General features: G+C 49.3%; 1 protein-coding gene across 1 annotated transcript in view; it reads right to left on the bottom strand.

Annotated features, from left to right (window-relative positions):
* Positions 1-24,334, bottom strand: part of TOX2 (TOX high mobility group box family member 2) — a gene marked incomplete at its 5' end in the record, with an annotated part of 133,122 nt that overhangs the window by 2,403 nt on the left and 106,385 nt on the right. Inside the window, 5 exons of the mRNA XM_080354566.1 lie at positions 3,103-3,233; positions 5,283-5,690; positions 6,266-6,346; positions 16,167-16,394; positions 19,716-19,955. Coding sequence (XP_080210692.1) covers positions 3,103-3,233; positions 5,283-5,690; positions 6,266-6,346; positions 16,167-16,394; positions 19,716-19,955 — 1,088 coding nt within the window. The remainder of the gene's footprint in view (positions 1-3,102; positions 3,234-5,282; positions 5,691-6,265; positions 6,347-16,166; positions 16,395-19,715; positions 19,956-24,334) is intronic.

The following is a 24,334-nucleotide window of genomic DNA, read 5'->3' as shown; positions in this document are numbered from 1 at the left end:
TTGTGTGTCTGGACGAGGTGTAACGGAGAGCATCCCATTTTTAGCCCAAAGGAGAGTGGGGAGAGAGGAGAAAACTTGCTGAATGATGGCACCCAAAAAGAACCTAATCTGTGCCTTGCAGATGAGTGGAAGAATAAAGAAAGATGAATCTAGTTCAGTGTTATCACCAAAATACCTAAATGCTAGGAGGCTAATGTAAATTAAACCCTGACAACAGCTTTGGTATGGGAAGAGTTGTAATCAGAAGACAGAGCAGAGAAAACAAGTGAGGTGCTTTGAGGAATTAAGAAAGATTTGCAAGTGATTGTAAACCAAGCTGCACCTTGATAGAGGTGAGCTGTTCCCTTGGAGGGAGTCACTGCACCACACGGGTGTTCCCTGGGAAATAGCAAGTGCAAGAATAAGGCTGTCAGGTGAGGGAGACAGGGGACTGTGTAAGTGGCTTGTGATATGATGGTAAAAAGAGATAAAACTGTATGCTCCAAATGCTCATGAGAAGTGATAGTCACATATGAAGAGGGAACTGAGAAATGCTATCCGTGTCTTTGGTAGCGACATAGGACAGTAGCCCAGAAAGGACCAGGAAAATTGGATGGAAGTCAGTAAGCACAAAATCATTAAGAATGGGGAGAGGATGGGCTAAGAAACACAACCCTCTCTAAAATGGTTGATTTATGAACCAAGGGGTGTCTGCTCACAGAATTTGAGGGGTGTAAGGGAAGAAGTGTCATTTAAAGGCATTTTAACTAGCGTTGATAGGCTGGGGGAAAAAAACCCAACAACCTACAGCAGTTCTCTTATTAGATGGAGAAGGACAGAGAGAGACAACCTTGTTAGTTGTGCAGAAGTTGTCTGGACGACAAACACAAAGGGAAATGCAGGGCTGGAAGGTTTTACTCCAGCTCACCCAGTGCCAACACATGTTGGAAGCTGAACAAGTATCAAGGTCAGGCATGAAATAACAATCGCAACCCGGAGAGCAAGACAGGGCTGCCTGTGCGCTGGGGGGCTGGTCCCGTCCTCTCCTTCAGGAACCGGGGACTCTACACATGAGCCACAGAAAATCAGCCTTTTTCTTTCCAGCCAGTTGCTGATTTTGCTCCTCAGAGCGCTGCTATAATCGCAATTAAGCCGAATGCAGTCTTGAGGTTGAAATGGGTAATTACATGATCCAGGGACTTCCCGATTATACCGCAAACTGCACTGATGAATGGAACCCAAGAAGACCTGCCTTCCCTTTCTCCCTGCTTTGCACTAAGCACAGGGGAGAAAGCAGTACGGACAGGAGGATGATCCAAATGTCTCTTTGCTGGAAACAAGTGTAACCTTGAGAAACAGCAGGGCTGCAGTCCTGCAAATGTATGTGGATGCTACAAGGCAGAGCGCAGCAGTGAATACCAGGAGCAGAGGTGGCACTGCTGACACCGACCTTTAGAATAAACTGAGCAGAAGGGCCGGGAGCGGGGCTGCCGGCAGCTCCTGTGTCTCTGGGCACCGGAATGGGCTCCTTCCTTAACACAGACCACAAGATTTTTTGGGTGCACTAAGCACTCTGCAGTACTGATCCATATCCATGGGAGTTCATTGCTACAACCTACTCTACTAATTATCTGGATGTGTCTGCATAATCTGCCTGCTTTTAGAATGATTTCTTTTTCCAGGAAGCTGTGATAAACCCATGAAATTTGATATTTCTGCTGTGACAAAGGCATGAAATGCATGAGCTTTGATCACGAATTGCATGGGCCCTCTGCTTACAACACACACTCCGGACAGATGTCAAACACCTTGTTTTAGCAACACAAAACTCGATCCTGGCTACTACGGGAGCGCTTCACCCATTTCTAGAGTGCCCCAAGTCTGCAGTGGGATTTGCAGAGGGAATGAAGCATTTTCCCTGCTGATCCTCTAAGCAGAAATGCTTATTTTCGGGGGCTCATTTTTGCGGGAGCTACTCAGCACCTCTGGAAATTGGGTCCATGTGCCGTAACCCTCCAAGTGGCTTTAGTGTTTTGCCCACAGCATCTAAACTGGCTTTTATCATCAAGTCCCAAACAGGTTCATTTTTCGGGCTGTCTGCGGAGACTCCAGGAAGGACCACACGAAGTTCTCGGGCAGAGCCCAGAACAATCCGCACAGCTGAGCCCCCTCAGGCGGGCAGACGATATTCTAATGGCTCAGCAAGTTATTTATTTCCCTGAAAGAAATAAACGTCTGTACAGTCTGTGCCCAGCCCAGCAATTGTAAGTGCACTGCTGGCACAGATGAGGGCTGTGCACTGAAAAGCCTGGGAGCTTGCTATTATTTCCAGTGAAAGTACTATGTTCCAGTACTTCAAGCAAATCAAACAATGCTCGGAAGCTACCGAGCCTCCTTCCCTACCTGCTCTCCTAGCAAACCATCTACCTGTTTTACGGAGCACAACAGTGGTCTCCAAATCACTATTGCTGAGCCAAGAGCAGTGGATTAGGCAGAGGCTGGAAACGGCTCTCACACCCTTGCTGTTCCTCAGCTTCGAGACTATCCTGATGTTTTTATTTACTGGGGAATTTGAGCAGACCTTCATTCTGGCACGTTCATGCCAGAGCTTGTAGAGTGTATGATCTGTGCCGAAGACCAGAACCCTGTGCGGCTCCTGGGAGGATGAGGCTTTGTACCCTTTGGTGGTTAAACCCCGGGACCAATAAGGGACTTGCTGCTAGAGACAACTATGGGAGGTTGTGGCCTCTGCAATAAGGGCAATCACTTCAGGAACAGAAGGACACTGCCTGTGGCCATGGCCACCCTCAAACCTCCCGACACTCTGCTGGGGACACTGCCCCGTCCCACTCTAGAAGGAAACACGCCAAACTCATCCATCACTAGTGGGATGGAAAGACAATAAAATGAAACCTCTCCTTGCCCAGGGAAGAATTTACCTGCGATTTTTAAGCTACCTGCTTCTATAGCACCATTTTAGTGGCCTGACAGAGAAGAGGAAACCTTGAAATTCATTGACCATAATTAGCCTACCAACTCGCTGTACAGATTCTCAGCTGTTGGACACTGTCATAGTTGGGATAATGGCAAGTGCATGAGCCATGTGCTGTTTTGTCTACTGGCCTGCAGTGGTTAATCCCACACTCTCTGCTGGGGTAGTCGCTGTCCCACTCAGTGCTTCCTGCAGGGTTTGATGCACCAGGCGAACGGGGTCCAACACTGTTTTGAAACTCAGACGAAATATGTGAGAAGTCCTGCAGGGTGGAAAGGAAAGGGAGGGTTACAGGAGTACACACAGCAGGAGAAACAGCAGATCTAACCATATCGCATCAACACGTTTACATGCACTGCTGCAAAAATGCAGCAGTGCAAGGGACAACAGCAGGTCCAAGCTCAGGACCCGAAAACACTGCAGCGGGACCTTGTGAAGTGTGAGTTGTCGCAAGCAGGTGTGAACACAGCGACACGTGATTTACATCCCTCTTCCCCCTCGTGTTTTCCACGACCTCCTCCGCGTGGGGTGGTGAAGAGATGCACGGCCGTGGAAGCCTCTGCATCAGCAGCCTGGCAATCCAAACTGTTTTTCCACATCAAGTGCAGCTCCTTTTGCCGTCATGCATCACCCCATCACGACGTACAGTAACAAGGTAAAGAACACCGACCCGAGCAACCCCCCTGCCATCAGCTGTCACTGCTGGGGGTTTAACAAGGATGCTGCGGGACTGTTTTACCTGAAAACTGATCAGCTTTCCTGATTTTCTGGGGTGTGCTTAATTAGGTAACTTTAGGCAATGTATATAAACAACAGCCATGGTAGTTACCTGACCAAGAACATGATTTTATCCAAAACGTTCAAATCAGGGCAGTGAGCTTTTTATTTTTAATTTAATTTTTATTAGCAAACCTATGTGGAATGAAACTTCACAAAGCGCCACCATCAGCATCAGGAACTGCCCCAATTCAAGTGATTATGAGGATTCCCTTTCCTGCTGATGTCTGGACTATCACTGAATTACAGAAGCCACTTTTCCTTATGCAGAGCCCAAGCCCCATCACCGTACTGGAGAAGACACTTGGGATACTCTGAGCAGGTTGGAAATTAAAACCTGATTGAGGATGTGACCTTCTTACATGTGCTGTCTCTCTATTGTGGTCAGGGATAACTGTGCTTCCACATCCCTGCTCTCCTTTGCTTTTCTTCCACTGCAATATCTGTTTCCAAATTAACCATTTCTGTTTTGTCTGAGTTAGCCCCAAACTGAACAGGTCATATTACGGCAAAAAAACCTTTCCTGAACTCTAAAGCACTGTATGAATTTTGTGATATATAGCTAGCAAACATATGAAATACAATCATTCAGCCAGTTGGGTGAATACTACAGTTGAAAGTATCATTGAGTAAATGGCAGCAGCTGCGAATTCAGAGCATATGTCCTCCTCTGTGAATAGTTCGTCCAGTTCATATTCCAGATGGAGAAACTCTGCAAACCACTTGTTTCCTCCCTCATATACCGGCAAGTTCTTGACAAGGTATAGGAAATGTTTTTTTGCTATAGCCCATTTTTCCTCCCGATACATTTTCTTAATAGCAGGTTTAAAGAGGAGAGTCTGGCCCCGCAGGCTGTTTCCCCAGCGTGGGCTGGTCTGAGCCCGGGCAGGGCTGAGGATGGGCTGCTTCAGCGGGGTTTACACATCTCTGGCACCAGTCTGCAGGAGCTGCTTTGCTGCTATGCTGTTGGCATATGTGCAAGCACACACTGCACGTCACGGCTCTCTGCCACAAAAGTGACGTTCTCCTCTTGCAAGGCAGCTTTTGGAAAAATACTGATTTTGTATTTCATTCATGACGTTCCCTCTATCCTTTTTCTCCTTCTCCTGGCAAACCCTGCTCACGGAACCCTGCGATTATCCACTGCCCTTCCAGTCCCCGCTTCTCTCAGCAATGTCATGAGGGGGGTTTCTCACTGACTATCCAACCCATCATTTCCAATGACCAGACAAGGCTGAGGGACCTGGTGCACAAGGAGCTTTTACCAGGGGCATCCCCAATCCCCACATCTTCCCCTGCTCAAAGAACCTTCATTACTATGTTACACAAATATGCCCCATTTGTGCTTGTGCTCCCAACTGAGCACTCTTGAAAATGTCACCCCCAGACTACAAATCAATCAAAAAGACAGGAGAAGACTCCTCTGGGGCACCATCGACATCCAGCATTCCCAGCGTCCCCCAGAAACCAACAGACCCAACGAGAAGAGGGGAAATGATGCGGTTCACGCTGCGAATCCGCTCGGAGCACCCACCTGCTGGCCGGGAGGCGAGGCGTTCATGGGGGGCTGTACCTGTAGTGCCATGGGGGGGGACAGGAGGGGCTGCTGGGGGACCTGCTGCATGCTGAGGGGCTGGCTGAGGAGGGAGCTCTGCGGGTGGTGCAAGGAGAGCTGCTGGTGGAGCGGGGGGCTGATCTGGAAGGAGGGCGGCGGGGAGGCACTGATGCTGGGCAGCATGGGTTTGGAGCTGAGGGGCCGCGAGAGGCCGGGGTGGGGGTGGCCACGGTAGTTCTGCAGGTCCGATGGGGACAGGAACGAGCCCAGGCCGGGGTAGGGTGAGGAAGCCTGTGGTGGCATTGGGTACATGGGCTGCTTAGGGGGGATCATTTTGGAAGGCGGATTGCTCTGGGCGTTTTTCGTCTCCCCCTGGTCGGCAGAGCTCTGCGGGAAAACAGAACAGAAAGTGATGAGGAATCAGAATCACAGAATGGTTTGGGTTGAAGGGACCTTCCCAGCTCCCCAGTGCTCCCCCTGCCATGACAGGGACATCTGCACCAGCTCAGGGTGCTCAGAGCCCCGTCCAGCCTGGCCTGGGATGTCTCCAGGGATGGTTCATCCACCACCTCTCTGGCCAACCTGGGCCAGGCTCTCACCACCCTCAGGGCAACCATTTCTTCCTTATGTCCAGCCTGAATCTCCCTCCTTTACTTTAAAACCATCACCCCTTATTCTATTGCAACAAGTCCTGCTCAAAAGTCTGTCCCCATCTTTCTTTCTTTTAAGTACAGAAAGGCTGCAATAAGGTCTCCCTGGAGCTTCTCTTCCCCAGCTGAACCCCCCAACTCTCTCAGCCTGTCCCCCAGCAGAGCTGCTCCAGCCTCGGGTCATTCCTGTGGCTCCTCTGGCCCCTCTGCAGCAGGTCCATGTGTGTCCTGTGCTGAGGACCCAGAGCTGGACACAGACTCATGAGCTGTCACTAATTCAGCATCACCACATCCAGCGACCGCCGGCCGTACCTTGGAGACGAGGCTGGCCCGGTACGCTGCCAGGGCCTTCAGGTACTCCTTCTTCGCAGCTTCTGTTTTCCTCTTGTATGCCTGAAAGGACCAAGCAATGGATAATAATCAATATAGCAGAACAGGGTGCTGCTGGGCTGGGCTGTACCCTGCAAAAACGTGTACATGAAGAACTCATTTCTGCTGGAGGGAAAGTTACCCCACATCAAGGCAATAAAACCCCTGGATTAGACCACACTGGGACTTTTGGAGGCAGCACAGGGCAGAGCGGTCTGTGTGCCTAAGCAGACATTTATGCATGTCTGTGATAAGAGACATAGCCTGATTTTATAGGATGAACTCCATGAAATCGCTTCCCAACAGGAACTGGAGGACAGTGTGACCCAGGTCACACTGGGGCTTGCAGGGAAACAGTGAGTGCAAGAGAGTTTACTACCCTCAGAAAAACAATAAGAAAGCTTTCTAAGAGTGAATTCTTGCTTATTGTTCCTTCTCTCCCCTGTAACGAGACACATTTCATGATCATTTCGCAGTGCTGGTCCCTCTTCTGCCCAGAGTTTGGCCCTCCACATATGTAAAAATAATGGTGTAACCCAGCCTGTCTGAAGCAGCGTGAGCCCCCGTGGGGTTAATCAGATTAAACACAGTAAGCAAGAAGAATATTTTAAAATGGAATAAAAATTTCAGCAAAAAGGCAGAAATTCCAACAAAAGCACCCATCGGCTCTCTCTTCCACTGGAAACTCGATGTCCTCACCGGAAGTTGATTTCAATTAGAATAGATTTGCATCATTTAATTCTGCTTTAAAAACAACGGCGGCTTTCAACCATCAAGACGCCAAAGCCTAGTGAGGATATTGAGCTCCTTTCCCCTGCAAATCTCCCCCAGATTCCCTCCTAACACTGATCTCAAAAGGGAAAAAACCTTCCAGTGCTTAAATTATCCAGGTAGTTGAATTTCAGTTTAAAATCGGTACAGATAAATTCTATTAAAAACGGTTTGAAAACCTTACTTTCATTGCTAAATCAGAGCGACTCTTGTAATGAAACGTTTTGACTGGAGGTCTTAGACGGCAATTTTCTGAAACGGAGCATTTTCCTAAGTTTGTCTTTGGCTTTATGGTATTCGGGAAGTATTATATTTGCTCTATTCAGAACAAAATTACATTTCAAAATGTCAGCCTGAAGAAGAGTTTGGCCGTGAAAAGCAACTATTTCTTCAAACCATATCAGCTCCCCTAATAAAAGCTATTACCTTTCCCTGCAATCCTCGCTTCGCTACGTCCATCGCCCATCGCGGTGACACCGGTGCTGCTGCTGCAGCATCCACTGTAAAGCAGAAACGGGGGGTGTCCACCAGTTCTGCTGCTAACAGATGCTCTTAAATGTGGCACCTGACGCTTGCACAGCAACAAAATACTAATTCCTGTGTCTCAGGCCAGTGTAACAGTGGTGCTGATGTATTGAAGACATACATATATATATATATAGATAGATATAGATGATATAGATATAGATATAGATGATATAGATATAGATATAGATATAGATATAGATATAGATATAGATGTAAATATATATTTTTTTTTTAGCTTTGTAGCAGCTAAGTACCAAGAGCACTTTTGCTTTTTTAAAACTCTGGGACAGTCAGAAATCAAAGTATTCACAGCTATGCGAAGACAAATTCAATTATTAGGAGGAGCTATCTGGAGAAAACCTTCAATGTATGGACAGGGAGAGGGCAGGTAAATGAGACTCCCTTAACTTAAATGCAAATAAACGAATAACCAATAAACTCTGTGTCTATCTTCATCCCCATCACTTGCTTTTTCTGCTGCACCTTTGTTTTTTCTCCCCCACTCTTTATCTGTCCTTGTTTTTCTCAGCGGTGCCTCACTCCTATTTGGAAGGTGCTGCTGGGTGGTAACTGATGCTGCAGGATGGGGAAGGGGCAGCCAAGCAGCACAACCCCCAATAGGGATGGGGGGCCACTCTGAGCAAGAGCCTCTGGTTGCTCAGGCTGGTTCCTGCAGCAGCCCTGGTCCTGAGCAGGGCCACAGAGAACGGAAAGAGGGCGAGCCCAGGTCATGTTTGCTGTGATGCTCCTGTGATGCTCCTCTCTCTGGCTCTGGAAAGTTCCTGGTGTATTATCTGGTTTGTGACCATAGCCTAGACAGGGCTACACAAGAGCAAGAAATTGTTGTCCCTGAGGGTGGTGAGAGCCTGGCCCAGGTTCCCAGAGAGGTGGTGGATGAACCATCCCTGGAGACATCCCAGGCCAGGCTGGACGGGGCTCTGAGCACCCTGAGCTGGTGCAGATGTCCCTGCTCATGGCAGGGGGGACTGGGGGAGCTGGGAAGATCCCTTCAACCAAACCATCCTGTGATTCTATGATTCTACGACTCACGGAGCGGTTTGCATTGGAAGGACCTTCCCAGCCCCTCAGTGCCCCCCCTGCCATGAGCAGGGACATCTTCACCAGCTCACGGTGCTCAGCGCCCTGTCCAGCCTGGCCTGGGATGTCTCCAGGGATGGGGCGCCCACAGCTTCACTGATTGACTTGTTCTAGTGCCTCAACATGCTCATTGTAAGAGAACATCCCTAAGAGTCTCGTATGGGACCCCTGCAGCTCCGGCCGCTGCGTGGGGGGATTTCTGCTCCCCCCCAGCGCTCTCACAGGGGCACGATCAGCAAAACCACATCCTGCTGCTGGGGAAGCACCGCGCTGAGGTGCAGAGAGCGGGTCTCACAAAACTTCTCACGAATCCTTTGTGTAAAGGCAGCTCTAGTGCAGTATATATAACCCTTACAATTTTAATTTAAACATTGACAAAACCATGTTACTTTCTAATTAAATCCAATTTTCTCCCAGGGATTTTAATTTCAAAGTAATTTATCAGATTTAAGGATCCTCAAAACATTTTGTATGTTTTTCTTTCTAACCTGCCATGCCCGCTGATTTATTTTCCCTATTCGTTAGCAGGAGGATTCATTAGTCATTAAGCGAGTGGGTGGATTGAGGCGGGGTGGGGGGAAGCAAAAATGGTTAGTGATTATGAAAACAAAAAATCAGAGCTGTAAGAAGCATATGTTGGGATCGTAATCCTGACACCTCTGTGTCTCAGCAAAGCAGCTAGTAATTGTACCATAATGAAATGTTCTTGTTTGATAACCAGTTAATTAGAGAAGACAATTATTCCAAACCCCACTGACGCCCACGAACGGCTCCGTGCCGTGCAGGCATTGAGTGACAGCCAGAGCTGTTGTCGGTAACCTCGGCATCCCGGTGGAAACGCCGCTTCCCAAGCCTGGGGAAGGATGGAAAGAACCCAAACTCTCCCCCAAAAATCAAGGGGTCCGCTGACCCCAAGGAAAAAGGTCTCTGCTGCAATCCTAGATGGAAGTTTGGGGCGTTTTGCTTCAAAAAAGAGACATGCCATCAGGAGAGAAGAGATGAAACGTGCAGCAAAGGTCTCCAGGAGAAGGGCTGAAGGACTCTATTTAGCAAGAAGCCCAAGAGGAGCCACAGCTTCCAAATGCGATGCAGCAAAGAAGGAAGCAATGAATGATCCTCCGCATCCACTGCAGACAGGGCAAGAGGCAATAGGCTTAAATTGTAACAAGGGAAATGTTGGCTAAGCGAGAGGAAAGCATTCCTAACAGTAAGGATAATTAAGCACGGGAAGAGATTGCCTGGGGAGATGTGTAATCTCCACCACTGAAGGTTTAAGAACCGATTAGGCACACATCCATCAAGAATGGCTTAAGTAGGGATGATCTTGACTTCAGGCAGCAGTATGGTCTGGTTGACCTCTTAAGTCCTTCCTTGCCCTCCTTTCTATGATTCCATGGCTTTTTTTTCCCTCTCTCAAATGTATAATTTTTTATTTGATTCTGCTTGTAAATCTGGAGAGTTTTCCTGTAACTATTAGAGACTTCCCTTCAAGATATCTCTTGGGATCATCATAACTTATGCCTTATTCCTAAGATGCCTCGGCAGTGGTGTCTGCCACACCACCTGCTCTCTGCATGTGGCTTCCACAAGCCCATTGGACATACATTTGCAAACATGGCCATGTCATCCTTATTCCCTCCCAGGTCTTCCTCCCCTCCTCATACCCTCCTCTGTACCCTTCCTGCTCTCTTCTTGGGGAAGGCTTCATCTGTCCCTCCCACCGTTAAAACAAACTAACCCAAGTTAAGTTTACTGTGTAAATCTCAGCACATCTCCTTCAGTCTAACGGCTGTGGCTTGTATTGCTAAGTCCTGAGGTCAACAGACTTGGACATGGGAGGCACCTGTCAATGATGCCCATCAGGAGGTTGTTGGTTAAGCGCTGCTCCAGTTTCCCCAGGCTCTCCCAGCTATGGCACAGGTCCTGCTGCACATCTGGCGTCCCTGAGGACACCTACATGGAAGGTTCTGGCTAAAGGAAGGCTCTGGTTTCAGGAGAGCTCCTCCTTTGTCCTGGTGGAGATGCAGCGTTGTGAGGTAGCACGTTGGAGAATGAATGGATAAACCCATAATCAAGCAGCAATTACCATTGATTAAAGTGTCCTGAAGCAGTCCTGCTTTCCTCTGCCTTGACTTCATTGTGCCACCGGGATGTAAGTCATCTATCACTCCATGTGAGGACACATGAGTTCCCAGGACAACTCCAAAAGGAAGGAGAGGAGGAGGGTGACAAATCCAACCCCTAAGCTCTATAGAGGATGAAAAGAATACGACATGCATCTTCCATGCTTCTGATTTTGCTCTCCAAGAACTCACACTCTTGGAGCTGCTTTTAACAGCAGTTCTGCCCCTTCACATCTTCCTGATCATTATCCTGGTCTCCAACAGACCCCTCATGAAACCTTGTTCAGGATTGATGCTTTCATCCTTCTCCAGTCCACAGCTTTCCTTGACGTTCAGAAGATGCTGAAACCTCCTCCCAGGCCAAGGCAACTGGTTGGACCCCTCCAGTCCCTCATTGCCATGGCTTTGGGGCAGCAGCAGGGAAGCACAAACAGTGGCGGTTTCATCCCTGACAGCTCTGTACAATGATGGCAACGGGTAGTGTGACGGTCACACTGCCAGGCAGCACCTCCTGCCTGTGGTCCCCATGGGATATCTCCCCTGGGATGGCTCTGCCATAACACAGCTTTACAGCTGGCCCAATATGCTGCTGTGCCACCGCAGATCAACGCGGTGTCCTTTCACCAGGTGATGCATCAGGTTCAATGAGCAGATGGATCTGATTAGATGGGTGATCTTTATTTTCTGCTGAATGAGTAATTTTTCTGCTGGGTAATTTATCCCCGGAGCGTGAATGCGGAGTTATCCTCCAGGCTGTGCATTTGTGTGGGAAAATCACATCTGCATTTGGCCATGGAGTCACTCGGCATTACTGAACCAGTCCTGGTGAAGCAAGACTATCGTGAGCAAGAACTCATCTCCAGTACCTTTGTGCACCCAGTGAGCCCCCAGACTCATCAACTCACCTAGAAATGTTGATTTTGTCTGACTTCACATCTGTTCGCTTACAATAGGAAGTCCTGATTTAACCTGAGGTTCAAATGGATCGCTCAGAAACTTCTTGATGCCTTTGAGTTTTCAGGGTCTAGGGGAACACTGACCCAGTGCTTTGAATTTGTTGCTGGATTTCCTAATGAAAAGCAGCAGGTTTTCCAGAGACACCTGCATCTGCCAGCCTCGCAGTGTTCCTTGTGCTCCATCATCACCAGGCTCCAAATCAGCACCTTTTCCCCCAAAATACAGTCGGTAACAGGCAGGTGCTCAGAGAGAACATGGCAGAGAAGGGCAAATCCCACAGGTGACTTCTCAGTGTGCTCTGGAGAGTTTCCAAGCTTATCATCCCAATGAAATCTCCCCGGATGGTCACCCAGGGCTGGCTGTCACCTGCCCTTGAGCAAAGATACCTGGGACACGCTGGTGGCCCCGTGGAAGGAGGGGACGGGGCTGCAGCCCCACCGGGTGGCACCAACTGTGACCAGGCTGAGAGCACCACGTCCGTGCTGGGGAAAAACCCTTCCTAGTGAATGAGCGGAGTTTGCTCCAATCTAGTGCTCAAATTCTTCTAATTTCTGTCAAATCAGGCAGTCCTTTTAAACCTTGCTGGATAGCGCTGCGAACGCTGGTCTCTATCTGCTAACAAAAGAAAACAACACCAAGGCACAGGATTCTGCGAGCCTTGAGCAGGGACCTGCAGCTGCAGGCGGATTACTGCCACAGGTACCCATTCGATGATAATGGCTGAATTAGCATCTCACTCTCCACCAAAGTCTAAGCTATCTCTACAGGAACAGCTGCTAAACTATTTGCAAAGTTCAAAGAGTACGTATTAATATTATTTTTTCCCCGAGTCACATTCTCCAGATTCCCGTGTAAGCTTCTTAGGAAGGGCCGCGCCAGCTGTTGAAGAATGAAGATTACGACGTCTCGCAAATGCAGGGCTGGAGGTATTGTTATGTGCTACTGTTACGCACGCACGGCCACACTGGAAGGGGTTAAAATGGGGAAGAAAACGGCGCTTTGCCGAACAGGTGTCCTTGAGCAGTACCCAAGGACACGGAGATTGCTAATCCTGTATTCCACAGCATGATCAAATCACCAGGCAACAGATATAAATAAAAAAAGGCAGGAAATAAGGAAATTTAGATACAAGTGTGTCAGAGGGAAAATGAAGATTCATTGTGAAGAGGCTGAGAAGAAAGAAGAAGGAACAAAATGACAAAGGCACAAATGATAAACCAGAAAGAATGAAAGAAAGTGTGGGGGGGGAACCTCTCTGTGAAATACATGACTGTGACAGCAGCAGCCAAATCAAAGATGCTCCTAGATTATATGGTTTCTTGCATAATATGCATTCTGTTTCCTACTCAGTGTTTGGCTTTCAGCTAGTGCACAGGGGGAAAAAAAACTATCAGAAATGGGATGTGAGGAACCTTTATTTTGCTTGTTTCATCAGGAGGAGAAAGCAAATTTGCTTTGTGGGAGCAGCAGCACCTGCTCAACGGCAAATAAATAGCTACAGCTTTGATATTACAGTGCATATAATCATTAGCAGCACAAATGGCAGAGGATTAACCCTCCGTGTGCTGGCCCGAGCTACGTGGCACAGAGGCGGCGTCTCTGCCTGCCCGGGGGGCACAGGACCCCCCTCCCAGACCGAAGTATTGGCAGCAGGGCTGCAAGAAACCAGCACCGGGCTTTCCTCAGCCCTCCAGCAATGGGAGGGTGGACACCCCATGTTCTGTGCATGATGGAGCTGGGAGGGATAGAATCATAGACTCGCAGAATCATTTTGGTTGAAAAAGACCCTCAAGGTGATCGAGTTCCACCATTACCCCACCTAACCCACATCTCTGAGAACCTCATCTCCATGCCTGTTCAACCCCTCCAGGGATGGCGACTCCACCACTGCCCTGGGCAGCCTGTTCCAATGCCCCACAGTTGCACCAGGGGAGGTTTAGATTGGATATTAGGAAAAAAATTAATCCCAGAAAGGGTTGTTGGGCATTGGAACAGGCTGCCCAGGGCAGTGCTGGAGTCACCAGCCCTGGAGGGGTTTAAAAGGTGTTTAGATGAGGTTCTTAAGGACATGGGTTAGTGATATAGTTAGGTTAGGTTATGGTTGGACTCGGTGATCCTGAGGGTCTCTTCCACCTGAAATGACCCTACGATTCCATGAAGATGCTCAAACGCACTGCTGTCACCAGAGCCAGAAGCAGCACACTGGGTGGAACGCTGCCCTCCTCCACCTTCCCAGCCCTGCCCAGAGCACCATGCTCCTGCCCAAGCCAAACCACAGGCCGGTGCAGCCGCAGGGCAGCCTGGACTCCCAGCTCCCAGCAGGATTTTGGCCAGTGATGACATCACTGTGTCACTGTCCTCTTTGGTCCCCTCCCGAGCCGTGCTCGCCCCCATTGCACCACGTCCTGCAGCCCTTGGGACACAGGATCAGCAGGACAGCCCAGGCACTTGTTTTCACATATTAAAGACATTTTCTCAATGCTTTTTTTTTTACATTTTCCTTTTTTTTGCATTCTATTGCATTGCTTTATGAATCCAAACAAGCTTGACCGGGGATGCTGGCAGGGGAAAGCAAAGAGTGACCAGATAAACTCTCTTCCAGCCAAACACTTCAAAAGTGAATGTATCCCATTGCATAAACCATCAATACGATCCCAGATTACAAGTGTCCCTCCAGCCGGAGTCGTGGGCAGGGAGGGAGCTGTTGTGGGAGTAAAGTATAGAGCTGGAGACAAAGCCAGGAAGTCAATATTTAACTATTCAGACAAGGAACAAATGACTTAATTAAATCAATTACAGGGGGAGAAATGGAGCCACTCAGAAAGCACGCGTAAAGAGACGGCAAGGCTGCTGCTATCTCATAAGAGAAGGGAGAGTTAGCAGGAAGATAAGCGGACTGGTTTAATCCCTGCTGTTAATTAAGAGCCGAGCATTTGCACTGCGCCGAGTCGGGGTCATACCAGCACTTCCATTCTATAAACCACATTTGCAGCTGAGCTCAGCGCCTGATTTACAGAGATATTTGTAACCAGATGGAGTAAGGGAGAGGCAGATCGAGATGTTGGGAGGGATGAGAACAGGAGGAAGAGGTCACACAAAGTTTTCCATGCTCCTGAACCTCCCACAGCCCGCACCGACAGCCCAAACCCATCCCCAGCCCTGCAGCATCCCGGGGCCAATATGTTGCATTTTTCTCCCTTCTTCAGCAAGAGAAATTCCTGCATGATCCTCCAGTGATCCATCCAAAGAGGAGAAAAGGGAGGATGCTAAAATCATCAAAGCAACACTGTGCACAGTATGGAGACTCCGGATGGCTCAGCAAAAGGGACGATCCCAGACAATGCCTTACTCTTATTCCTGACTCAGTGTGGGCTGGAAAGCAAGGCTATATCCTAGCATGACTTCCAATGAAATGACTTTCTTCCTCCCTGCTGGTCCCTCCCCGAATGCAGCTGCTTCAAACGCTGCCTGTGGACACCCAACGAGAGACGCTGGCAGCCGGGCTCCAGGAAAAGGGCTCATGGGGACTGTCACTTTGGGCATGTTTGGGTTCGGAGACACCTCACACACAGTGTCAGATCTCGCTCTGCTTGACAAAAAGACATATTTGCTACAGAAAGTGTTCCCTGGGGTTTTCTCAATAGGCAACAAGCAATTACGGGCTTTTGTAACTGACTCAGCATCGACAAAGCAGTTGAAACAGGACCTAGAAGTCTCTGTGAAGCAGACAAAGTGGCTGACAGCTTTGGGTTAGGAAGGTTTCCTGTGTGAGGCCACTTCAGACATCTCCTTACAAAGATTTCAAAGCCTTAACATTAGATTTCAGGCCAGCGAGCAGAGGGTTAATAGCTGTTAGCTGGTTTGCCATCATTCCTTGTAAGTAAATAAGCAAATACAAACCCATCTCTCATCTGAAAAAAACCCATGTCAGGGAAAGGCCACTGATGCTTTTGCGAAGTATGATCTTATCAAGAATAATTAGTTGTCATAAAAATTTGCTCTTCCCCACGTAACAAAGGAGATTTCTCTAAAAAAGGGGCAGAGGCAAAGCAAACTTAGCGCATCCTTCTGCAGCGCCATCCCTGCGACAGGGGCCAGACCCCAATCCTGGGGTATGTGGGTGATGAAGACCTGGGTGCTGGGGTCCCCTGGAGGGGTCCAAGGGTCAGGTCACATTGCCACTGAGCCTGGCACGCAAACCACTCCAGCATTGCTCGTGAAAATTGCCTCCATTTCTATTTGTACACTTCAGCCTGTTTCAGCCTCCCAGGCACTCACCTGATGTGCTGGGGGAGACTGATGTACTATGGGGAAACACAGTTTAGCCGTGTGAAAGGAAAAAAAAATAAGAGAGATCAGTAACTCACTTGTTTTTGTTCTTCTCCCAAACTGTCCCACATCGACGCCACAATTTTGGACACATCTCCGAAGGTAGCGTTGGGGTTTTGCCCTTTGATGGCTGCTTGCGTGTCTCTGAAAAACAGGGCGTAGGCTGAGACGGGCTTCTGGGGCTCATTGGGATCCTTCTTTTTCTTCTTCTTTTGGCTTTTGGGCTTTTTGCCCAGGTCTGTTGATGGTCGTTTCTCTCCAGTAACCTGCAAAACCAAGAGATGAACCTGAGCAGTCAGCTGGGAGTTGTCTGATACGAGTCCCTGCTACAGCTTGTTAGCGAAGGGAACAAGCGAGGGCAGGGGCAGAAGGGCGCCCCGGTGCAGCGTGGGGGGCAGCAGTTCTGGGGTTCCCCCAGAAGCCTCCGCACAAAGTGCTGGTGGGTGCCTGAGCGCGGCTTGGCTGCCTCCTCGCAGCCCAGTTCACAGCTCGGGTTCACCCCAGTGGTCCCCACTCCAGAGCTGGGGCTTTCCAGATTCCCATCCCCTTCTCCCTCCTCCTCCCTGGCATCACAAACTCACTCACTCTTTGATCCAGTGCCGGGACCTCTCCAAACCTCCTGCTTCCCAGCCAGATCCCTTTAGCAGTCCATGAATTTTTCCAAATTCAGCTTCCACATGGTTTCAGATTCCCAGCCCAACAATTCCCCTTTGCAAGCTGCTTCCAACTTTCCTCACCTCTGTGAGTGCTGGTGGCTCAGCCTCCCCCTCCCCAAGCTGGAGGGTCACGAGCACTGATGATGCAGCACCAGCATCACATCAGCCATCACAAATTTGTTTCACTCCGCTAACAGCTATGTACCCCTAGCCAGGAAAAATATCCAGGAATTAAGCCAGGTGTGGGGGAATCAGGCTGGACATTAGGAAAAGGTTTTTGACACTGCGGGTGGTGAGAGCCTGGCCCAGGTTCCCAGAGAGGTGGTGGATGAACCATCCCTGAGACATCCCAGGCCAGGCTGGACGGGGCTCTGAGCACCCTGAGCTGGTGAAGATGTCCCTGCTCATGGCAGGGGGGCACTGGGGGGCTGGGAAGGTCCCTTCAACCCAAACTCTTCTATGATTCTATGAATTAAACTATTTTAACCTTATGTATTAAACACTGAGCATGCAGCGCTCACTCTTTAAAACCAGTGTGGGTGCAGCCGGCTGACCAGGTCTGGCTGTATCCACACTTGGCGTCCTGAGGTGGTTGAAACAAGGGGAGCAGGACACAGGCACCAGTAGTTGGAAACAGGGATGCTCCAGTGAAGGCAGCACAGAAAGAAGATCCTATGGCTGAGCCTCTGCCTGATGCTCTGGGCAGCGCATTGAATATATGGGACTGCAGAATCCTCTGTGTGACGATGGGCAAAGGAAAAGACCCCTGGAAAGCACTTGGACATACATCAAAGCTCTCAACGCATTAACTGTGGTCACTGAAAGCTCACTCTATAGGGAAGTACTATTATCCTTATTTTATAGCTGAATAAAAACTAAATACACTGGAGGTTAAACATGGCAGAGAATAAAACCATGTGCTGTCAGCTGGAACTCCACATCCTTGAGGCAAATGGGGCGCCAGCACCTCCAGCAGTGAACTCCCTGTGCTCAACCACCAAGTGCTCAGCCACTACCTGACCTGGGCACTCCCTGCCCTACCAGGTAACTGTACTACTTGGGAAACTGCCCAGTCTGTCACTTAGAAGTCTAAAAAAAATAAAATAAATTTAAAAAAAAATCAGTCGACACGGGCTGCGAAAACTGTGCCTCCCACTGAGTGCTGGGAGCAAAAGGCCTTTTCTCCTGATGGATTCGCTGGTTTGATCGCGTGCTTGGAAGCGCCGGGGTCTGAGCGGCTTCACTTGAGCTGCACAGGGCAGGCAGGGGGAGGAAAGGGCAGCAGAGCTCCTGTTCTCCACTCAGCAGCTCTTGACTGGTCATTACGTTCAGTATCAGCGCAGTGACATTTGTCAAACAGACAGTGACCATTAGTGAACGAGCAAAGAGACCAAAAAAGATTGCATTTAATTTAAAATTGCCCAATTGGGCTTGAATGGGAGGCCTGGAGGTGAAAGGCCAACTTATTAGGAGAAAAAAATGCATGACAGGGCTTCAGCCCATTAGCAAATGAGATGGTATTTTAACTAACTGTAATCCTGTTTGATTTACTTAAGCGCCATGGGGGGAACGGCTCTCCTCGCAGCCACCGAAAGAGCGAAGGAGCCAGGAACAGGCGCAATGATGGTTTTACAGTTGGTCCTGCTTAGGCAGCTCAGGGGGATGCAGTTGCTTTTGCTGCTTAGGCAGCACCAAAGAGCAAATGGTGTTTATTGAAAACAGCCGCTGTCCGCAAGGCTGCCGGGGGCTGGCAGACCCCAGGGAGGAGCAGAACATTTCAGGACTTTGCCTGGTTTTCCATCCCATGATGCAAGTTGCCTGGTGAGGTGGTGGCTGAACCATCCCTGGAGACATCCCAGGCCAGGCTGGACGGGGCTCTGAGCACCCTGAGCTGGTGATGATGTCCCTGCTCATGGCAGGGGGAACTGGATGGGCTTTGAAGGTCCCTTCAACCCAAACCATTCTGTGATTCTATGATTCTATAAAACAACAGCTCAGCCCTGGACTGCAGAAGATGCTTGAACAACCTAAGACACCATGTTCATTTACAACTGCCTGAAAGGCGGTTGGAACATGGAGGGTCTTGGCCTCTTTTTCCAAGTAGCAGGTGACAGGACAAGAGGAAATGGCCACAAGTTGAACCACGTGAGGTTTCGATTGGATATTAAGAAAAAAATCTTCCTGGAAAGGGTTGTAAAGCACTGGATCAGGCTGCCCAGGGCAGTGGTGGAGTCACCATCCCTGGAGGGGTTTGAAAGGCATTTAGACAAGGTTCTTAGGGACATGGTTTAGTGCTAGAGTTGGGTTAATGGTTGGACTCGATGATCCTGAGGGTCTCTTCCAACTCAAATCACTCAGTGACTCTGTGATTCTGTGGCTAAAGGCAAGCCTGGTGAGCCAGCTCCTGGCTGCCCCACAGCAACTGCATCCCCCAATGGATGAGCCACGGTCCAAGTGATGGTGCAGTCTCGTGCAGAGGGATGAAGTCCATGCCCACCAGCCCCTGCATGGACCTGCTCTGGAGAGGCAGCAGAAGGAATGTGTGACACCAGACGTGGACGGTGGAAATACTGGTGACACATATGGTCCCATAAATTTGTGGCTTGGTGCCTTCTTAGATGTTGAACCCATGAAGAGCAGGAACCTCACAGACACCATGATTTTAATAACTATGGAGAGAGATCACTAATCCAACCAGAGTGTGGGCTGTAACTCCCTCCCATGCATGTGAAGCAGGTAAATGCACCAGTGAGGCTGGGAGACCTCCCAAAATCATCAGTGCCCTGGTGGAAAGGACCTGCTGCAGACAAACTACCTGCTGGCATAAGACCTCTTCCTTTAACATGTGACCTTCTCGGTCATAAGATTAATTTCTGCTTGTTAGATGTTGCTTTGATGACTTGTTGAAGAAAGACCCATAACTGCACGTACCTTATAATGTGACTCTGTCTCCTCTTCCTGAGTAGAACTGGAGGGAGATGGCGTAGCAGACTTACTCCCCGGGGGCGATGGGGAGCCGTGGGTAACACCGCTCCGTATCCCCATCTGGGAAATGAGCTGGGACTGGCTGAGCGCGCTCATGGGGCCGGCCAGCATCCCGGGGCGGTTCAGCAGCGGCACTTGACGGTTGGACTCATAGGACGCGGCATCCGAGTGGACCATCTCCTGGATCTGCATTAGGAGAAGATCACTTTGTAATTTAAAAATGTCTTTATGTATTTATTACGCTGGCAAATCGCTTCAAGATGAGCTCTTAGGGACAGATTTAAAATCATTCTACACAGCTAGTAGAGTCTTCATCGTGCTGCCTTCCAAACAAGCCAAGAGCACCGTGCACCCCAGGCTCTGCTCCTGCTGTTGCCCTGGCCACGGGGACCCCAAAGAGGTGTTAAATTGTCTTTGTGGGTCTGTGTGTCCAGGATGTGCCCCTGCTTACCTCAGGGACCAGTGCTGTATGGCGCCTACTGTGGATCTGACAGAAAAGTTCAGAAATTAGCAAATTTTGGCGAAATCACTGGGACAAGGGAGGGTGTTGCAGCATCCTGGGAGTTTCTGTGTCCAAGCCTCACCAGCACACGTTGTGCCAGGGTACGCGGCCAGTCTAGACGTGGGACATCAGCGATGCAGCATTAGAGGTCGTGGATCTGAAACGTGCTCTTTCTGAGCAATACTTGGTGTTGCAGGGCAACAAAGATGCTGAAGGGAGTGGAGCATCTCCCGTGTGAGGAAAGGCTGAGGGAGCTGGGGCTCTGGAGCTGGACAAGAGGACACTGAGGGGGGACTCATTCATGGGGATCAATATGGAAAGGGGAGTGTCAGGAGGATGGAGCCAGGCTCTGCTGGTGACAACCAGGGACAGGACAAGGGGCAATGGGTTCAAACTGGAACACAAGAGGTTCTGTCCTGGTCAAGGAGGGAAGACGAGACGAGACAGGGACAAACCAGACACGCTGTAGGTGCGCGGGAGGTTTTGGGGCTGCCCGGCTGCCTGCTGAGCCAAGATCCCCTTTCCAGTTTGTACCATTTTCCCTGAAAACCCCATTTTCACCCCAGGATCCATCCCTGCCGGGCCACCCCCAGCAGGGCTCAGCCCCCCAAGCTGCCCCATGGCCTCATCCATCCTCAGGGGAAAGCAGGGAGAGCAAACCCTGCCTGAAACCTTTCCCAGACTTCCTCCCTTTTATATTAATCTGATTAATGTTAACATGAGTTTAAAGACCCGGGCTTTATTTATTAACAATTTTCATTTCCGATAAGCCTGCTGAGGTGCAATCTCTCATTATCAGGGGAGGTTTGCCAACTCCATTAGCAGCACATAGAGAAAGAAACCCAGGGAAGACCTGCAAGGGCTCGGTAGGCTTCCGAGGAAATAAATCCAAACGCAAAACCAGATTTACTGCTGCAGGTCAGGAATCAAGAGCTTTACACAACACCTGACAGCATGTTCTGCTCTTTTTCGGATCCTCCATCAGCAGAGAAGTGTGTGTCAGGGGAAAAGACTTTCTTAGATCTGCCCTTTTTCTGTATTAATTACAAAGTGCAGGGATTTAACTTGCAGGAAGAAAATAATGTGTTGCAGACACTGCCTCAGAGAGGCGATTTTGGCATTTGCAGTTGAATTTGCAAATGTTATGGGAATGGGCAGGGGTGAGAAAGGCGACAGGGACCCTGTGAAGTGGGGAGACAGGTCAGCACCCATCTGCTATGCAAACAGCAGCCTCCTCCCCAAAGTCCAGTGAAAAAGGTACATTTGTATTGGATTTTGTCAGTTTAATCCACACCTTTCATGTTGGAGAAGATCCGCCAGCTGCTAAGGAAAAGAATGACTTGTTGTCCTTATTTTAAATTGAAATGAAGAAAAAGTTTAGGAGAAGGGTGTTTTAGAAATGGGGACGGCTATGAAACGTGGCTTAAAAACTTAAACCATTTAAACCAGCTCATTCACATGTGCAGCCATGGCAGTCTCTGGGGTAAATACTGTATTAAGACAGTTTATTTGAAACTTTTATTATGTGGCCAATAGACCACAACAGCTCCGTTTATCCATTAAATATGTAATCATACACTTTTTCTTTACAGTGTATGTTATTTATGCATCAGAGCAGAACAAGTCCAGGACCGCAATTATGGATACGGGACACGTGCTGCAAATGCTTAAGAAAATTTGTAGGGAAAACCAGAAACCTGAGCCCTGGCACTGAGAATCCACACAGAAGCCTCTTGTTGACAGTAACCCAGCCACAGCCCTCAAAAAGCAGAGACACTGTGTTTTGTCTGGGACATCCCCCTATCAAAGATATTTTAGCCCAGAGGCCTCCTCCCAAGCAGCTGCCTGTTTCTTTACATCATTATAAACTGGTGGTTTTACTTCATTTTTTTGCCAAATATTGCTGGTTCTGACCTCTCTCTCACTCCTCCATGTCTCCATCTCTCCCCCAGGCCAAGAGGTTTTGCAGGAGGACATGTACAACTACGCTCCTCGCATGCCACCCTGCTGATCGCCATCTGGAGGGGCAGGATCTGGCCCCACCATTATGCCACTTAATAAATTTTGCTCCGCTTTCCTTTTTTCCTAAAAAACCCGCAGTTTTTGAAGCAGCACAGCAGGCTGGCACCTCCCCACAGCCCCTGCCCACGGCTCCGGATGGCCTCAGGACCAGAAAGGGCGAGTGGTGGAAAAGCTATTTGTGTTCTCCAGATGTAAAGTGTTTGGGGTGAAAATGAAGGTGAGCAGTTGTGTGCAGCCCCAGAGCTTCTCCTGTGGGCGTTAGGTTGATGATGGCCTTTGCTCCAGCTGGGAAAAGGGTTATTCCTGCTTTCTGCTGCGAGACCCTGCACACACAGAGCTATTTCATGGTCGTGCATCTGAGGCAGACGACAATCATAGAATCATTTTGGCTGGAAAAGACCCTCAAGATCATAGAGTCCAACCATTAACCCAATCCTGGCACTAACCCATGTCCCTAAGAGCCTCATCTTTGGATCTTGTAAACCCCTCCAGGGCTGGTGACTCCAGCACTGCCCTGGGCAGCCTGTTCCAATGCCCCACAGCCCTTTGGGGAAGAAATTGTTCCCAGATCCAACCTCAACCTCCCCTGGCGCAACTTGAGGCCGTTTCCTCTGCTCCTGGCGCTTGTTCCTGGGGAGCAGAGCCCGACCCCCCTGGCTCCAAGCTCCTTTCAGGCAGGTCAGAGATCAGAAGGTCTCCCCTCAGCTCCTGTTCTCCAGCTGAACCCCCAGGTCCCTCAGTCTCCATCACATTGTGCTCCAGCCCCTCACCAGCTCTGTTCCCGTCTCTCAACTCACTCGAGTAATCTATGATGAAAATGATATCCCTCCCCAAGAAAGCCCCATGGAAAGAGAGATCCAGGAGCAGGACTGAGAAACACTCCCCTGCAGCAAATTGCCTAATTAGGGAGGTAAATGATGAATGAAATTGCGATGATGGCAAACCAGAGCGAGAGAAGGTAAAGAATGCAACGTTCCCTTTGCGGGAACCTGTACCCTGGGATGCAGCCCCAGCCACGGGCTCCCTGGGGTTGCACCCACACACCTCCCCTCCACAAAGCATCCAGCATCCCCGCAGAGCCCCATGGAAGCACACTAATTAAATAACCACCCTGCAAACATGATTAGCTACATCACGAGGAGGAGCAGCTCTGACAGCCACGTCAGAGCCTGTCTCCACGCCGGGTGTTGCTAAAAGATGCTGCAAAAGGCTCAGGACCTGTTTGTAGCATCCACTGAAAAGATGTTTTGCTTCTCAGAGAAACATGAGAGAAATGTGACGTAGTCATAGCTAAAGTAATTAAGTGCATCTTACTTAGCAGATTCCCAAAGGCTGGGCTAACTCAAAGACAGCTTCTTTTTTTCCACAATAGTTCATTTTTTAAAATGAATATGCATATCAGGCCTATAAACGCTCCAGCTAATCCTAAGAAGGCGAGAAAAAAAGGCTGACAAATGACACTCCTTGTTCCTGAGGAGATGGGTAATCCAGCACAAGTGACAAAACACTGCGAGGAAGAGTGTGGTTGGGGACCTGGGTGCTCTGCTAGCACAGATAATGTTTTGAAACATATCAAGCTGAGCTTCAAGTTAAATGCCGCCCAAAATTCCTATGTAAAAAGCAGCTCTTTCCAGCAATAAGGACGACAGCCCCAGCAGCAGAGCCAGGGCTCTGGCCACAGGCTCAGGCAGGGGTGGTTGCTGCCATTCAATATCCTCTCCTGCACAATCCTAATTCCCAAACAAAGCTTTGAGGCAGGTCCTAGCCCTGTAATCGCTTTCTGCCTATGTTTTGCATGGAATTTTTCTCCTCCTTTTCCTCCCTTTTTCCTTGTTCTTAGCAACACTTTGAAGATATCACCATGTTTTGGCAAAAGTAGCACAAATTCAGAGGTCCAGCTCTGGGTCCTCAGCACAGGACACACATGGACCCCTTTTTAGAAGGGCCTGTTGTGACAGGACAAGGGGTGATGGTTTAAACTAAAGGAGGGAGATTCAGGCTGGACATGAGGAAGAAATTGTTGCCCTGAGGGTGGTGAGAG

The sequence above is a fragment of the Nesoenas mayeri genome, assembly GCF_963082525.1.
Source record: "Nesoenas mayeri genome assembly, chromosome: 16".
NCBI lineage: Eukaryota > Metazoa > Chordata > Aves > Columbiformes > Columbidae > Nesoenas > Nesoenas mayeri.
The sequence above is the reverse complement of the archived record's forward strand: the minus strand, read 5'-3'. Positions and strand labels throughout refer to the sequence as shown.